This window comes from Meleagris gallopavo, chromosome 6 (genome assembly GCF_905368555.1).
Source record: "Meleagris gallopavo chromosome 6, MGAL_WU_HG_1.1, whole genome shotgun sequence".
NCBI classification, from domain to species: Eukaryota; Metazoa; Chordata; class Aves; order Galliformes; family Phasianidae; genus Meleagris; species Meleagris gallopavo.
In genome coordinates this window covers 20,723,771-20,742,489 of record NC_139409.1, presented here as the reverse complement: position 1 = coordinate 20,742,489, position 18,719 = coordinate 20,723,771, and the positions used below count along the sequence as shown (strand labels likewise).

Sequence of the window (18,719 nt, the reverse complement as noted above, 5' to 3'; positions counted from 1 at the left end):
ACTGTTCTGAGGATCCAATGCTCCTTTCAATAATCCTGCAGCATGCAAGTCATTCAACAGAGCAAGGCAGACCAGAGTGCTTCTTAAGCAGGAAAACTCATGGCTTTTAAAGCCAATGTTCTGCCTCTACACAGTTCAACAGTGCTGTCTGTGCTCTGCTACTAAAGAAGTGAATGTACAAGGTGGAACCATGCATCACCCTCCAGGCAGCTGCACTCACAGAGCAGGTAATTGCAGAGGACAGCCAGGAATTAATTACAGTGCATACAGCTCAAGCTTAATATGTTAAAACTAAAAGGGGAGCAAAACCTCTGGTTGCACTGGCAGGCAGATTGTGCGCTGTATTGACTTCTTCCCACCTCCCCTCAGAAATGTTGTTTTCTGAATTATTGTGGGTTATACACACAACAGAAAGGAGATGCGTCAGGCACTCGTGATAAGCAACCCCCAAGGAAAGGAAAAGAAACAGTAAGAAAACATCACACGAGATTACGTACGAAAAAAGGTGAACTGCATCACTTTTCTCTCTGATAAAATCCCTCCTATATTTCATAAACTCACGCAGGGTCACCAGGGGGTTTTCAGATATGGTGAACTTGTTATCAGTAGCCCAGGTTTCCATGGCAACCAATACTATCCTGGTGTTAAGCTGTTCTTTATATATCTGGTGCATTAACAGAACGAACAAATAGATTAAGTTAAGGAGAATGAAGGTGAGGTTTACCCCTTCTTTGTAACAGGTTTCATTCTTACGTGACAAAATATTTAGCTTGTTCTAACACACTTTAGGTTAGGTGCTTTTGTCTCCCTTAAAAGCAAGACACAAACATGAAAAGAAAGTAACATCTAGATTTTAGGCCTAATTCTTCTACCCCCTCTCTTATTCCACAGAAAAATCCCCCTGAGGTCCTGCTCAGGCAGAGGCTCATAAGACAGAGGTGAGGTTTTTGATAAAATGCTACAGAAGCTTTTCAAACAATTCAAAGATTTGGGTTAATGGGCCTCTTATATTGTCCAGCTCACTTCAGGGACACAAGAGATATCTCTTAGATCAAAAAAACCCTTTGTTTTCACTGCTATTCACCTCTACAGGAGTATTTAAGCTCTCACCGGCAGCCATACATTCAATATTGGGGGTTAATAATGCACATTTCAAGAGTGGCAACTACATTCTTCTTTTTTCTAGTAATGCTTTTCCAGAATGAGATGTAAGAGCCAGCAGCTTATCCTACTTAGCATCAAAAATATAATCCACATAATCCATTTGTATGTCCCTATTCTAACTCATTACTTAAATGGTTTTCATTTTTCTCTCTTTTTTAGAGATATTTTAGTGTATTCTAATTCAGATGATTTTTTAGGTTTCAGGTAGACAACTTATAAGCTTGTGTTAAAAACTATCATATCTAAGATGCTCTTTAAACCTCAACTCCAGAGATCTATCTGATTAAAGATACTTGAATGCTTGCAGCCACAAAAAATTCTCTAATGCTTTATTTTAGACAAAGGCTGACATGACTGACTTCAGTTCTAGATGAAAATTGGTGATCTTTGCATTTGTTGTTATTAGGTACACCATGAAATAACAGCTCCTGATTTATCAGAAGGAGAATCATATGATGATCTCATGCATAAAAGAACATTCAGTCAAGTGATACTTACTAAATCTGCCAAGTTCACAACTGACTTAGCATAGCTGTTTGTGTGGCCAACTGATAAGCGGTGCTTTTTACACTGCAAAACAAACACAGATAAATTACAAGTATAGATTTAGAAGAACAAGTTCCTTTTCCAAAAAACCCACTAAGTAAAAAGTAACTATGCCAACAGGAGAGGCTCTGTGTATGGTTTGGTCTCTTGTGCTGAACTATTAAATGATAGTAGAAAACTGCTCAGAAATGCACATTATTGATACATTTCACAACAACTGTTATAAGGAAAGCATTCTAAGATCTTCAGCGGAAAAAAAATGCTATAAGAACAGGAATCCATTGTTAATCTCTTCATTAGCTTTATTAATTATTTATTCATTCATTAACTTTATTTATTATTAAATAAATAATATTAAATAAATATTAAATAATTCATTCATTAGCTTTATTTATTATTAAAGGAAATTTCCAAATGCCAGTACAGAAATTAGCAGCAAAATCTCTATAACTGAGATTTCTTTAGAGGTGTTCCAACATCTGTGCTTGTATTTGTGCTGCAATCTAATAGATTTCCTACGTTTTTCCAGTACTTCCCTCCCTTAGACTAGATTCCGGATTTCTTCATTTATAATATCACACTGAATAATGGCTCAAATCACTTTAGCAATCAGATTGCAAGGGCATCTTCAATGAAATCTATACCACAATGTGATAAAGATGACCTTTTAACACTGAAGATACTTTTTCAAGTACTCTTGTCTGCAGAAACACAGACATAAACAAGCACTATGAGTATGAAGGCACAAGTATCTTAGAAGAATTCTGGACTTAAAGGCAAAGATTTTCAGAAATGTTTGACCACCTTGTGTCCCAAGATGCTTGATTTTGGAAGGAACGTTTTCTGGAAGTTGGGATATTTTAGTACATAAGAAGTGTCTGGTGGGAAAGGAAGGTTTATGAGCAGGAATGGAAGAAAAAAACACTGAAAAATGAGGAAGTTTCACTTACTAGAATAACAGAGGAACAAGACTGCAAAGCTAAAAATGGTATAAAGGATGAAATGGATATGGCACAAAATAAACGGAGGTGTCCCTGGACCTGGGAGCTGCTGGCTGTGTCCACCTGGAGTGTGGCGTCTACGGCACACATAAAGAATGTGCAAAACACACCTATGCACCATAGGGTAAGGAATGAGCCAAGAGCTTGCCTCCTCTTCATGGAATAAAATTATGTAGCTTATTACAGATGTTCAAAGACATTTGTTTCAGAGAACAAACTTTCAAGTTGGCCGATTCTTGCATTGCCAATAATTAACCAAAAATTAGGAAGCGTTGTCCCCAGACAAATGAGGTCCCAGTGGAAATGCTGCAGCTTCAGGTCTTCAGGACAAACATAATACTTCAAGAGAATTCAGCATCTCGTATTGTTTGTTTTAATCTAGGAATTTATTGCTACTCTCACCAAACTGAGCTGACAAGAGTATGTTGGTATCACTAAAATTGTCTAATAAGAATGATAAATTCCTTTTAGACTCCTATTGTCTGATTTTGCCAGTTTGAGGGAAAGAAAGAAGTTGCACCTTACAAAAAGGACTGACAAAACGTATAGATACACTGATTTCAAAGCCACAAAGAATCATAAAATCACCTAATAATAAATCAGCAGTTTGAGGGGCATCACTGGTCTCTGAGCTTTACCCAGTTGCTTCAGGATCAAATCCTACCATTTGTGTTTGAAACAAACACATCTTCAAGAAATATCCTGTTCATATTTGAAGACTGTGAGAGATGAAGAGTTCATCATTTCTTTTGCTATGCCTTTTATTAATTAATAATGAACTTCACTGACATAAATCTGTGCTTCACTAAGCCTCGTTTTTCTTCAATACACTAAGCTTTCGTATGCTTCTTTCCACTACATTAGAGAGCCCATTTATGTTTTTCCCTAAGAAAATATTCAAGCTTAACAAAACACATTTCTCTAAATTTATTTGGATGTATCAAAAAAATCTAGTCAATATTAATCTTCCCATTGTCAGCAGCAGCTGCACAAAGTCAGTGATTACATTAGTGATTGCTGAGCTGCTGCACTGAAGACAAGTACTGAAGAAAGTCTGAAAGAAAGCCATCAACTTAAGCCCCATTTTCATTAACTACCTTTTGATGCAAAGCTTTAATTTATGATGCTTTCTCTGATATGCAGGACTGCTTGCATTCTTGGTGAAGTCACCTTGCTAACATTCAGTCACATCTCTATCAATGACAATCTTTTTTCTTAAGGACACTGCATTTATTCTGGCCATATATTATTCTTTATCACTTATAGGAAAATGAAGTGAATTTTATTCTACTGACAAACATAAGATATTGAAGTATGCCAGTCTTACCATTAGATGATCATTTACAATCATTAACTCAATGTATTTTGTTTCTTCTTCAATTTTACGTGGAATCTGACGAACCTACAGAGAGAATATAACCATAAGAGAGAGTGATGATGACAGAGTACAGAGGAAGTATAACTGGTAACTAGAAACAGTTTCAGCAAACAAGCTTCTCACACATATTTTTGTTAATTCTGCTTTTAGATTTTGACAATACTTCTTGTTATTAATTAAGCCAGTAAAAAAAATTCTTAGCTGTACCCTATGCAGAGAATTGTAGGTTTACACGTTTGTCAATTTTGTCTGGATTTGCTGTAAAAATGAGTAAACATATTTACTGTGTAACTGGTTGGGATATTTCGTGGAGGGTGAAAAGGAACGGACTGGATTTTTTTTTTCAAATATATAGTCCTCATATTTCACCTCCTCTGGAACACTTGTTTGAACTTAAACAATGAAATCAAGCATTTTAATCCAGCAAATTCCAAGTTTAGATTTTTTAAAGGACAATTCTCAGCAAGGCTCACATATATAAACTTTCTTTTTCACTAAGAAAGTAATCCTTCCTACGCTTTTTACAGAAAAATCTCAGTATTTTTTATTTGCACACTGCTTGATTCATACAGCAAATGCAGTACCCACCTCCGTCTCACACACTTACTTTGCATTTAGAAACATTTATGACAGTGCTTCTCCATGGTGTTCTTGTTTTCCTGTTTTTTTTTTTCCAGGAGAGTTATTACATCAATATGATTTGAAAATGCAGAGTAATGGCTAGTTTAAAGAAAGATAGCAAACCACCTAATGTAAAATAAGATCCTCATGAATGATTTTTGGATTTTTTTCCAGTTTCTTTCTCACTTCTTTTCTCAATCTGAGATGGTTACATTAGTCAGAGAGAAAGTCATCCTCCCCTCTCACTGTCCTCTGTTTGATGTTGCCAGCACTGTTCAGGCCCTTTCAGCCAGTTCTGTTTTGACCTGTACCATTATTTCAGCTCCATTCCTAAAGCAAAGAATTGTTTCTGTCTTTCCAACGTACAAATATAAGTTAATTTCTTCTCCCCTTTAAAAAAACGGAGACCAAAATATCACTTTAGAATATTTATTTTAAAACAAAGTAAGATAAAGTAGGTACTTGTTACCATTGCAACATAAAAGTGATTTGTTAATGTTTCATTACATAGGAGTTTCTGAAAAACTATGTATCCAAAATAGGATAAAATATTTTATCTATTATAGATAGATATTTATCTATTATATTTTTTCCATATGCAATTTAGCAGTGTTTAAAAATTTTTCAATATTGAGAGAAATGCTATTCTTGAGATTCAGCAACAGATTAAATTGAGCCTATGTGTGGAAATGGCTCATGCTTTTATAAATGTAATGGAGAGGGTCTGCCATGCTTTGGCCACACACACATCATAGGGTACCCAAAAATTCTCTTGAAATTGACGTTGTGGTGGCACCTTAATGAAAGGTGACAACATAAGCACTTAACTCTTCAGGTAGGCACTGTACAAGAGAGTCCAGCAATCCCTTGTCAACATTAGATACCACTTTCTGTTATAGCTGTATCATACATAGAGACCTCATGCCAGTCCAGGAGCAGCAACAGGACTCCATCTGGATGAAACAGTTCAGCAGACACAGGACAAACTTGATAGCATATTACTTATAAATAAGCACATCGGTGCATACCTGCCTTTTCCTTCTTTTGTGTCTCGGCTTTACAACAAACTTCTGTGATGTAGCATTCACGTGCCAGAACTCTAAGCAGAAAACACAGGCAAACCCATTGAGTGTTTACAAAAATACAGCCCAACAATTAGTGACCCCAATGCTTCATGACAGTAGTATGGCATTCTTCCATGCATCAGATGCAAAAGCAACTCCTTTTTTCAATGTTCCAGTTAGAAAGGAGGCAATGTTACAGATGCTTCCCTGTAGCAGGGTTCTTATTAAGAACTCTACTAGTGATAATCTGGTCTGCTGAAACAGATGATCTGGAGGTGTCGTGCTTCAGAAAGCACAGCAGATGTTCTATGCCAAAACTTCACCAATACTGGGGATGTAATATTAGCACAGAGTTTCCACAGAGCAAATCATATTTTTAGAAATTCAGCAGGCATTCACAGAGCCCTCGCAATACCCACCTAAATTAATAAGAGAATGAAAGGCAGAATTAACAGTTTAAGAAGATTATATTCACAACGTAAAACATGTTTGAGTTGGGAGAAATGTTATGGGAATTTGGCAGTTGTCCCTGTCAATACGATATTCTTCCCTGTTAATCCCACTGTGTTTTTAATTTCATAAACCTCTGATAGTAAGCACCAAGTAGTTTATTCTTCTGTCAAATCTACTACTAGCCCCTGATGGAAAGGAACACAATAAAAACTAAATAGAAGACAACACTTGTTCTCAGTCACTCCCACACAATTCCATGGGAGAGCTATAAGAAAAAAGGGGCCAGACTTTTTGGCAGAATCTGTCGTGTAAGGGCAAGGGGAAATGATTTCAAACTAAAAGAGGGAAGATTTATATTGGATATAAGAATAAAGTTTTCTATGATAAGAGCAGTGAAGCACTGGAACAGGCTGCCCAGAGAGATGGCAGATGCCACATCCCTGGAGACACTTAAGGCCAGGCTTTACTGGGCTCTGAGTACCAGATATAGCTGTCCCTGCTCAAAAGTCCCTTCCAATTCAAATGATTCTACCATTCAATGATTTTATGACAATTCTACTTCTCCACCTTCTGGATTCAAAGCATCTCCCTCACCTTTCCCTGTACAATAGCAAACTCCTTCCTTATCTTGTATAAACATGTTTACTATTTACATATCCCCACAAAGACTTTTTCTGAGTAAATTAAGTGCTTGTAATTGTGCATTCTGTAACATTTTTCCTTTACCTAGTTTCCCTCCTTTGTATTTTCTCTAACTTCGGACACCCTTTAATTCCCCAGGAACTGAAGACTGCAATAATTCCATGGCAATTTGACCAGTCCTATAGAGAAATAGACAGCGCTATGGAAGATGTGTAAGTTAAGGGACTCCAATTCACACACCTTTATAGACATGTTTTGATTGTGTTAAAAGCCCTCAGTAGTTCAGCTTTGTTGGTACATAGGTTTCTTACAGCACTACAGTTTCTCACCCACTTCTGGTGCTGTATGTGATATATGTATATAGTGCTGCCTGTGTCATGCAATGTATGTTACCCCCCTGTTGACAGATTTGCTGTTCACGAATGCTGCAGATTGTTCTTGTACTGTTAAATCAGTATGCAGTGATATATTTTTTAACATGCTAGCTATGCATATAGAGAGCTATTAAATTAAGGTAAATGTTAATATTTCAAACAAGCCAATTATTAATCTTACCTCTCATATTATAGTAAAATGCCTGCAATTTCTATTTAAGGTTCAAATACACTTGAATACAATAATATTTGGAACTTGATGGAGCTGATAGAGCTGTTATGCCAACAAAGGCTTAAAATGAGAATTTGAATTACCCATCTGACAAAGTTTCACCAGGGGTAAGAGCTAACGTTAACCTGGAGTGGCTATTCACTTACAATGCAAACCATCAAAGCAAAGCTTGGACAACTGGCATTGTCTTGGCTGTATCTCAACAATTATGTTCTCATTTTGGTGCTTGAAATTTGCAGATATCCTTCCACAAAGTGGCCTGTGCAATCCTAGGCTTAGGAACATTTTCATGGATACACCAGTGCACTTAAAGATTTTCTGTGCACTTTGGGTATGTTGATTAATTCAGTCTGTGTTTGTGACTCTCAACCTTTCACTTGAGGTTTTGTATTATCATAAATGAAACTAGTAACAATCTAACTTCTAAATAAATGAAATAGTAATTTACAAGACGTGTACGGGATTCCAGATAACTTGACCAGCAAATGTGAACCTTTTCCCTACCATCGGAAGTCAGCCATCTCCGAGGGGAATGATGCAGCCATTAGCACTGACACATTAGCACACATTAACACTGCGCCATAACTCACAAGCTGGATGAATTCACACAGGGTCCATTTCCAGCCAGAGACCCTCAGGCTAAATAACATGACCAGCAAAATCAGCCAGGAAATGCAGAGCTGAAAAAGCCTAGCGGAAATTTTGACAGGAAGATATTATCTTGAAAAAATGTAAGGACAGCTCCAGTGACTCCAAAAGGAAGGGACATCTGTTATACACTACTTGAAAAACAACACCTTCAATAAATACTGTTGTCTAAGACAATGCCAGGGCACTAAATGTCTGAAGACAGACTGTGAGAAAACGTACAGTCTACTAAATTATGAAGTCAGAGGCTCTAAACATGCTAAGTTTTTGGATGAGCTTTCTTTCTTTAAAGTCATTGCGTCTACGTGCAATTGTAGAGTACAATACAATTTATTCTTTTCTGCAATAGCTATTTTCCTTTTTGTTTGTCTCTTCTTTGTTAAACTCCCAGAGGGCAAAAGAATGTAAAAAGTACATTGCTATTGAGCTGTGGTAAAATAGTGGGCTTTTACAATTACTTATATCGAGTAATCCCTATTACTTGTTTTTTTTCCTTTCTAACATCAATACAGAAGCTCGTGATACATCCAGTCCATTCCTAATGCAGAGCTGAGTGGAAATCCGAGCTTTTACACAGACTCTTCAAAAGATAAGAAGAAAATCCTGACATCAAGGAACAGCTGCTTACGCTGGGCAAATTGATAAATTAGGAAAGTATTAAGGAACATAAGAAATACTGATGCCATAATCTAACACAGTGCTTGCTGTTAACGACTCTGTGGCAGTACTTCCAAAAATAAAAAAAAATAAAATGAATCTATAATACGAGCAATTACTTGCAAGTATTTCTTAAAGAAAACAACAAAAAAGGAAAGTTAAGGCAATAGAGCACACCACGCAGACTGCAGAGAAGACTCGGTGCAAGAGCAGTGCTGGTGGGGCAGCACAGGCTGGGAGTGAAGGAGGAGGTGGGGTACGGTGTGCTGTGGGACTGGGGATGAAGTCATGTTGGGGAAAGGGTGGACAAGCAGATGGCAGTGGGAACAGCTCTCATCCTCTGGAGATGTGGCTGTCCATGACACGACTTAAAAACAGTCTTAAACTGAATAAGCAAAGACAAATAAAAATGGTGGGATTTTCAGCCAGAGCATAATTTGTTACAACTACCGAAACTTTTACAACAAGCCTCAGAATAATGTTTCCAAACAGCTTCACAAAAGCAAATACAAGCGTGTAGAAGGGCAAACACTAAGTTAAATTTTATTTCACCACGTATGAGATACTAAGCACAAAGAGATATCACCTTTTCTCCACATTACAAACATTTCTATAACTCAGACCACTAACATTCCATAATTAAATCTCCTTTTTAACATTTAAAAAAAAAATAATTCTATGACCTCATGATTTTAATTCAATCAAGGGAGACATCTTCCATTTGAAAAGCCAACAACTATTTACTTGTTATCTATGGTAAAATCAGAACTATGCAAGTGTATCTGGATTTCTGTGGAAAAATCTGAAGCCTTATTTTGACAGATCTTTTGAGAATCAAGAAGCTTTGGTGGAGGTGAAACAGGTGGGTTCTGCTTGCAATGAATTCCTTTTCATAATTTTTAAAGCAGAAAATAATTGTTTTACTCCAGAATCTTGGAAACATAAAATTGAACTATTAGGAAATCTTAGGAGAATGCTGATAGATATCTGTAAGCACCAGCTCTGGCAGTCTCCTGTTTTAACAATCTAAGACAGAAGACTTCTCTCAATCACTCAGCTGTGATTGCATTATTTCCAGACTTCCATATGACATATCCTTAAGAAACTGATCCAAGGTGCACTTGATTAGTCAGCCTCCTGTTCAATACATTGTTCTCATTACTCTGTCATCTCCGCAAGCACAGGCAGTAACCAGGGATCATGCGTAAGGTGCACATACATAGTAAGCTTCCAGATAGGACATGGACAGCATGCTGTTCACAAGCACTTTGTGCTGCCCTTCCACCCCATTCCATCCTCTGCCTTGCCTGGCCATAAGAAGCAGGGACATAAGGCACCAAGCTGGGAAAATGTGTTTAAAGGCAGAAAGATTGCTTCTCCAGAAGTGAAATCAAGGTGACCCAACTGTAGCAATTCCCTTGGTTGTTTAGGTTTTTGTTTTATTTTCTCATTAATTCTCTGAACAATTCTGCTTTGCTTAACAGTTAACAAAGCTGCATACGCCATGCTCCAGAACAGGATGATTCATCTTCTGGGCAGTACCCAGCATGGTAAGAAACCAGATCCCACTGTTATCATAGAACAAATGATTCTTGTGGCACTGGACAACTGTAACTTCTATCTAAGAAGAAATTAGTCTAGAGTTGATTTCTACTAAAATGAGTGTCTACGAAGGATAGTTTCATTTATCTAGCATTTATTTTGTAGCGTAAGGAAAATGCATCTGTAAATATTGCAAATTCTTGACAGAATGAGAACAAGTCATAAATACTGGCATTTTTGCTTCAATTAACAAGCCAACTTCTCAGATGAAAACTGATTTTTAAAAATCTCTTCGTACTCCATACACAAAATAAAGTATTTGAGGATTACTACAAGAACTTGAAACCACTTCTACCTCCAAAGTCATTTGTCAGCATCAGAAGAGATGCTGAATGAACTGGAAATTAGAGTGTCCAAGAAAAACAATAACATACCCTTCAGACTTACATTCACACCATGATACTCACCCTGTATCTCAAAATGGGAAAAATCCACGAAAAGCTATGAGCTGTTGGCAATGTGAGGTTTATTTTCATCACTTTTAGGCTACCCTATTCCTTTCTTTTCTATAACTCTTAGCAGATAATGCAGTCTGTAGACTGCAAGACTTGTTAAGTGAAACATACACCATAACGTGAAGGTCTGGGAGGGGTCTGATTCATTGGATTCAAGTTTTTTCAGCCCTTCATGTTCTTTTCCAGTGCCTTCAGTGTTTCAGATCCATTTTTTTCAGCTTTTTTTTTTTTTCTTTTTAATTTAATAGGAAAGAGATATGCAAATAAACAATGCACTGTCAGAAGATTATTCATCAAATATGATTAACAAATCTGATCTTAGACTAAAACAAATCAATAGCCATGAATATTAAAAAATCATACCAGATGGTAGGTCATCCAAAGGAAACTCAAACAACTTGGATTTGTAAACAGAGTGGAAATGGAAGTCATCCTGCAATAGTAAATAATTGCATGTATTAAAAATCAACAATAATCATCTTGTGAGCCTTAAAAAGACAGTTCTAAAGGGTCCCTTGCTATTCAAAACCTACATTAGGAAAGTGCAACTGCAAGGCACCATTTCCTTATACTCTTCCCAGCTGTGATGGGATTGCTAACACCACAGTTACATCTTTTATTTGAAGTATGTGAGTACAGCAATAAAGTCGTTGAGCACACTTAGAGCTGGACTTAGGAGAGCTGCCCAGGGAACACTGTGAGAATCATGGAAGCTGCTGCACTGGAGCAGAAAGCAAAGCAGGAGAGGGATATAACAAAATCAGGGTGGGAAATGCCGAAGGAGGGGACAGAACACTCACAGATATCTTCTGCTGGCTCCAAGTGACACTCAGCCTCCAGGAGTGCTGCACTGCTCTACTTCCAAGTGTACAGAACATACACATGTATCACTACCTGATTTTTAGAGGATTAATTCTGTCTGTGATTAGGAGGACTCAGAAGCTGAGTTAATGAGTTGGTACTGAGGAGAATGAGTCTTATACCTAATCTGTACCAATTAATGCCTGTATTCCATGAAAAAAAATACGGCAGGACTACCAGAAGTTCTACTTACATCTGAATTGTAGTTTTCATCTGGTTCAATTAGGTAAGTATGATTTCCATCATAGAACATCCCACTGTCATGAGCAAGAGAAGTAAATTTAAAATAAACATTAGTACAGTATTGAAGTTTAAGAAGCTCACATATTTAAAAACAAATATTTCACAAGAGAAGCAGTTAAAAACAACTTCAGGAACTGAACATAATTCTGAATCATTTTTTTGTTTCTTTGCTTTAGAGAGATGCTCGTTCCCATGATGATAATAGATAGACTCTACTTTCTCCCATAAATCTTCCCTACAACATGCAAAAACACCACAAAATCCAGCTTAGAGAAATCTCACACAGATCTACTTGCAATAAGGGCTCTGCTTTCAGAATTATTCATACAGAGGTTTTTGAACTTGCCTACAGCTTTCCCACAAATAAAAATGTTATTAAATTGAACTGACCTTAGATTTTCATGGTTTTGATTTACTCTTTTCAAAGTAATATTGCATAGTACCAAGGACAAGTGGCATAACAGGATGTTTGAGATGCTCCAGTAATAACAACTATAATAGATGATATCTTCTTGAATTAATTCATCTTTCTAGAAAAAGTCAATGCTATATATAGCACTGCATCAATACAGACATTATATGATTTTCATGATAAGGAAATTAAAACTTCATCATATAGGTTTCTAATGAGCTGTGGTGAAAAATACAGAGACTGAGGACAAAGCCTTATGCCATATCTTTGGTTCTGGTGAACCAAGAGCTCTTTCTTAGTAGCATAAAATCTTATAATCATAAAATCTGAAGGTCATTCATAATATGCACCGTGTTATATATCTTGAAAATCTGGCACTTTGCCTGCCCACACACAACCACCATCTAAGTTCTATTACAAAGTACAGTTCAGTTCTAAATGAAGTACTGAAGTGTTAAGGCATCCTAGATCGAAGAAGACAGTAACACCAAATGTTCTGGTGCTACAACTTGAATACACAGTAAAAACACAGTCCATTCCTACAATTATGCTTTCTATTACGAGCTACCTTAAGTTTATTTAGGTAAAGAGTTTAGGGAGGCATTTCTTATTTCACCATTTTGATCTTCAGACAAACCAGCAATTTTTAAAAATTTTCCCCTTATTGCCGTGACATACATGCATGGTTGGAATTAGGCTGTATCAGCATGTCCCTTTCTAAATGCTCCTAACAGGACTTTGAGTCTGACTATAAGTCTGACCTGCAAGTTAAAATTTGGCACAAATTACAGCAGCATAAAAGCAAGATCATTTATTTATTTGAATTACTCTTTAGCAACCTCCTATACATTTAAAAAAAAAAAAAATTATCAGAATTATAAATGATAAACCCTGACACTTTTTTTTTTTTTTTAATGCAACTTAATTTTTAATCAGCAAAATGTTGATTTTGCTCAGTGCCTAATGCAGTCAGTGAAATGCTGCCATTTCATTTCTGACTATTTAGAAATGTAAGTGTATATTAAACTTGTAGACTATGACATCTCCTGGTGAGCATATTTTTCTTAGCATACTTTGGACCTTGCCATGAGTACACCCACAATTCTGTGCTTATTCTCCAGGAACAAACACTGTCTGTGCTCCTAAAATAAGTACTCTAGCACCTGCTGAAGTTTTCTGCCTCAGAAAAATGTAAGATTTGGGGATATTTGGGAAGGTCTGGAACAGTACTTCATCATGCTAAACCTCCTTCCTTCTCATTACAGTTTTAAACACAGTCTGCAAGACCGAGTGATGTTAACAAATGACTTCTTGTGTGAACATTGTGCTCAGCAGCACTCACTTCTGATCAAGTCACTTAATAAAAAAAAAAAAAAAAAAAAAAATCACAGCTGACCCTCAGATCTGACTTGCCCCCCATGGCACTTTTCCAATGACTTCAATAGTTTTAGGCTCTGTCAAGGTATCACACTAGAAAGAAAGCAGCAGCAAAACACAAGCTATCTACAAAAAATCCACATTTGGGTTATGTAAAGTCTTCAGAAAAACAAATTTGCAGTCATAAAGTCTAACTCGCAGTTACAACAGCAGTTTATGTATTTACCACCAGTGGGCAGCAAAATCACAGCACAACTGGTTTCTGTGTGACTGGCCTCCAAACGCAGAACCCAGCTCAGCTCAGAACTGAGCGCAGATCATTTATATCCCAGCAACCAAAGTGTTTTGCATTCAAAGTGTTTTGCATTAACTCACAGGAAGCTGCGGTTACTGCATATCCCACAGAAAGAACAAATTCCAGCGAGCTTAGAGTTAAAGTTGTAGAGAAACTTATTTCATTAGCAAAATCATTAAGAAGAAATTTGAGGACTCCATCAGCCAGTCACCCTATTAATTTAATTAATGAAAAGAAGACTACAACATAGACATTACCAACAGAAGAACTCAAAATTTATGATTAGAAATACAACATTATCTCTGCAGGCATGTCTGAAAAAATGTCTGCTCTAGCTGGTCAAGAATTAGGGATAGTATGATAAGTGAGAGAGATTAGCACGAACTTTGGGAATATGAAGCTCGTTATTCTATTAAAGGCATCTGTTCTGTCTCATGCATTTCCTAAAATTCAGTATATATTTGTAGTATTTAATTAGCATTTGAAACAGATTATGGAGAAACTAGCTGTAATGCTGGAGATGCAATGCCAGAGAAGGTAAGGTTAATACAGCTCAGGAAAACAATACTTTCTTATACCAGATGCTGGAATTACCAGCCCATTACAGTAAGCTTCATATTTCATCCTGTGTGAAGGATAACTGCTGAAACATTTCACAAAAAGGAAAAAAAAAAAAAAAAAAGATAACACTCGAGAGAGCTGAATCATACAGGAAAGAGTGCATCTTTCTTCACATTACTGTGATAGAAGAACCCTATTTGAACATTAGGCAGTTTTAGAATACTGAGCAGCAGCTGATCAGTCTTAAGAGGCAACCAGCAAAGGGAGGCCAGGAAAGGACATGTGCTGCCCCTCCTTCTTTTGTTGCACTCTCTCCTAGGAGTTAGCAGGGGCTTAGACCTAATGGATCACTGCTAATGGAAGCCATGAAGCTAAATCCCCTCAAGATGCAGCAGGATGCTGCTATTTTTAGGCTCACTGACACCACCAAACCCGAGGTCAGTTTAATTGAGCTGCTCAGCCTTGACAATAAATGAGAGAAGCACATCTCTAAGTCAGACAATGAGTGCAGGAATGATGGATCTAATGCATACATTCTCCCCCTTCCTCATAAAAAAAAAGTACAAATATAAAAGTTACTTAAATATGTGTATGTGTGTGTCTGATACTAAAACTACAGAACAGTTGGAAACGGATAACAATGAAGACTTCTATGAGCTGAGTCCTGTTTCCTCAGGGAAAGCAATCTCCATGCTCAGGCTCTCCTGCTGCCCTGACCTTTCCAGCCAATCTGAGCATCAAAAGTGCTGAGGTCCTGTAATTCCCAGAGTCAACAGACACTGAAGTGACTTGGCTGCTCTGTAAACCTGGCAAGTATCTTTCAATAGTGCCAAAAGTAGACAGGTCCAAAAGCTGAGAATCAGCGCACAGCTCTGTGTAACCTTCAATGACAGGTGCTTTAACTACATTATCACTAAAACGATGTACTTTGAAACAAATTCGCACAATTTTTCATCCTTTATTTCAGATTTTCAAAGGTTTGACTATCTCACAGGTATTATCCCATGCACACAGCTTAAGACAAGCACTTCTGTGAAGAACATGGATAGGACTAGAGAAACTCAACACTGACACTTTCCTTTGTAAACGAAGTAGGAAAGAAAGAATAAATACAGCATTCTAACAATAAGAAAAGAACACAAGTGAATTTTGAATGGTTCATATCAATCTTGGTATTATTTTTTGTTCCTGTAAAATGGAGCATTTTTAGCTACTTTCATATCTCTATTATAAACTATCTTAAAAAAAAAAATCTGGTCAAAGCTGTTATCATATGTCTTTATTTAATTAAAAAAAAAAAAAAAAGAGAGAGAGAGAGAAAGAGAAAAAAAAGCTTGGGTGTTTTGGCAGTGGGTCCTGAAAAAAAAACAACACTTTTACAAGGTTCAAATTAAATTAATTTTATGTAAAGGTTATTGAGATAATAATAGTGGTTGTAAACCAATTAATGAACAAATGGCACTTTTTTTTTTTAAACAGCTTTGTTTAAAAGACTAAGTGAAGTTCATTAAAAACGAAACAGCAGACTTACTGTAGTCCGTGGCATGTTGACAAGGCAACAAATGATACTGGATTTCCTCGAATTTTTCCCTGATAATAGCAATGTTCTCCTCCCTGAAATTGGAAATTGAGAGCATGAATCCACGGGATGTCCCACAGTATAATGCTCTAACCTGCCCAACACTGCTTTTTTATTATAATATTGCAAACCCGGCACCAAGAACATAGCAGAGGTTCATCCCATCTCCTTTAAGCCATCTACAAGTTCAGTACAGAGTCAAACAACATCTTTTGGACTTTCTCTATGCTGAATGGAGATGAAAATCTTCAGTGTGAAATCTCTGGCATCTCAAGAAAATTTCAGATACAAATGGCTCCCGAAGCACCCATGTTTCTTCATCGAAGAGAGCTGGAAACAAGGGGCTTAGACTTGCCACGTGTTTTGCACATGGCTACATCAGAAGATGAGCTTTGCCCTGAGGGCCAGGCAATTTCCTACTTCTAAGGAGAAAAATATGCTTATCAAATAATAAGATTTGATTAAGAAGCAAACAAATCAAAAACGCTCCCCAGCACTCCAAAGCTAAAAGAAACTTTAGTTTATATTTGCCTCTTCTATAAATACTGTAAATAGAAAATACACTTCTCAAATCAAATCCAGCCAACGTTATTCAACATATCTCCCTACCCTCAGTTTCACAGAAGTTGCACTGATTGTGGAGTAAGGCTTACTGCATGTGCACTGAATATATTCAACACTGCACTGTAAAAAGAACAGGTGAATAAAAACCACACGAAGAAACAGTAGATAAGTAACAAAATGAACAGTCAAACCATATGAATGAGCTGAAACTGTATGAGGAACAAAATGCTCTCTCCAAAAATTACTTCTGCAGTAATATTCCTGTAAAAGGTTTAACTGATGTCAGCACATGAAAATAGGAATATACTGAAAAAAAATATCAACAGGGAGTTGTACAGACTTGTAGCTGTGGAAGGAATTTGGAGAAACAAGACAGAAAAATACAGTTAGTATGTATCAGAAGTCAAATTTCAGTTTGCAAAATTGTGTCCTTATAGCCAGGAGAAATATTTATTCATGCTAGGAATCCAAAAGATCCAAGTCTGTGGCTGAAAAGTGGGTTTTGATCTTCTTGATGAGAATCAAATAAATGTCCCAAGATAATACCTCCAAATTAATTTATTTAATAATAAATCCATGAACAATATTCTATGCATAGAAAAGAAAAATACAAGAAAAACAGTTTTAAATTTTTACCTAGGAAAAATATGATTTAGACACATTCTATTCTATTTAATTATATAAGAAACATAACTCTGATCTCCTCACTCTCACAGACCCTTTCTTACCACTGCAAAAAAATTATTTCTTTACACTAAGATTTGGGGGATACTTTTATACATGAACTTATATGTTCCTAGTAAGTACTATTAAGTAAGTCACTTCACAACAATTATTAAAATTTTAGGGGTTTTAAAGGTAAAGTAAACAGCTATTTTCAAGTATATGTTGCAGTGTTTAAAAAAAAAAAAAAAAAAGGCTAACTTCATTATAGGAAATCCTTCTATCAGAATACTCTAGATGAAGTTTTGAGGCCACCATCACCAGTCATAATCTCAGCAAAGAAATAAAGAGGTGATGCAGTGAAAGTGGGTGGCACAAGCGCTGGGAAAAGTGATTGCTTAGTGCAATGACAGCATCTCAAGCAGGTAAATCATGGCTGTAACATGGCATTTGGTAGAGTGGGTACAAACCGTACATCCTAAGTTTAACAGATTTCATTTCAACAGTCCACAAAACATGAAGAGAAGAGAAGCACTTAAGGCTATGAGGTTTGGGACTGGCTCTGCAATGAGAGTTCGCACAACTGCAAGGACACTACAGATTAATGCTTTTCCTAGAACATGTGTAGGTCTGGACAAGAAGTTTCCTGACCTTGCCTCTCTGTAGCCTGACATCTTCTTGCTCCTGACACGTACTAATGCTCCTTTACAGCAGGTGCTGTAATAGAGAACACCGTGCTGCAGAAGAATGGCAGTAAGATGTCACACCTCTGAAAGATTAAGCACAATCAGCACATAAATCCATTTTTGCTCTATTATTGGAAACATGCACTGAAGGACCAGGGTTGTCCCTCTTCTCTATTGGTGCCTGTAGCAGAATGACAGAAACTGAAAAAAAAATCTTGCCATTTCAGTTTTTCCTAAAAATACTCTGGTATTATATGAGAATTAAGACTTCCCTCAATAGATGAAATTAGCAGCATTGCCAAAAAAAGTCCAGTCAACAGAATCAAGGTCTTTTTGTGAAGAAAGAGCTATAAGCTTCCAATAGCCACTACATGCCTTTTCTGCCCTCTGAAAAGCAGCGAGTAATTGTCCCTCTCAGCAAATCAAACCACCAGGCTGACCTTTGTCAGCTACTGAAAATGGCTCAGGCTTCAGATGAAGAGGAAATAATGCCGTTCTTCTGACATATGTCACCAAGAGAGATTCACACTTATTCCTTTCTGCACTAAAACTGAAAGCAGCCAGACAGGTCCAGAAGAAAAGAGGAGTTTGACTATTTTGCCTCCACAAGGTGCACAGGCATTCTCCATGCTGCAGTTAGC

The 18,719-nt window shown here is 36.9% G+C and overlaps 1 protein-coding gene across 8 annotated transcripts in view; it reads right to left on the bottom strand.

Annotated features, from left to right (window-relative positions):
- ADAM22 (ADAM metallopeptidase domain 22) overlaps window positions 1–18,719 on the bottom strand; it is a 125,726-nt gene that overhangs the window by 41,894 nt on the left and 65,113 nt on the right. For all 8 annotated transcript variants that reach the window (XM_085227378.1, XM_085227371.1, XM_085227372.1 and 5 more), the window contains exons 5-11: window positions 16,118–16,200; window positions 11,892–11,955; window positions 11,201–11,270; window positions 5,739–5,809; window positions 4,039–4,113; window positions 1,663–1,734; window positions 498–664 (exon numbers count right to left, since the gene is read on the bottom strand). In XM_085227378.1, the coding sequence (XP_085083504.1) occupies window positions 498–664; window positions 1,663–1,734; window positions 4,039–4,113; window positions 5,739–5,809; window positions 11,201–11,270; window positions 11,892–11,955; window positions 16,118–16,200 (602 nt within the window). The remainder of the gene's footprint in view (window positions 1–497; window positions 665–1,662; window positions 1,735–4,038; window positions 4,114–5,738; window positions 5,810–11,200; window positions 11,271–11,891; window positions 11,956–16,117; window positions 16,201–18,719) is intronic.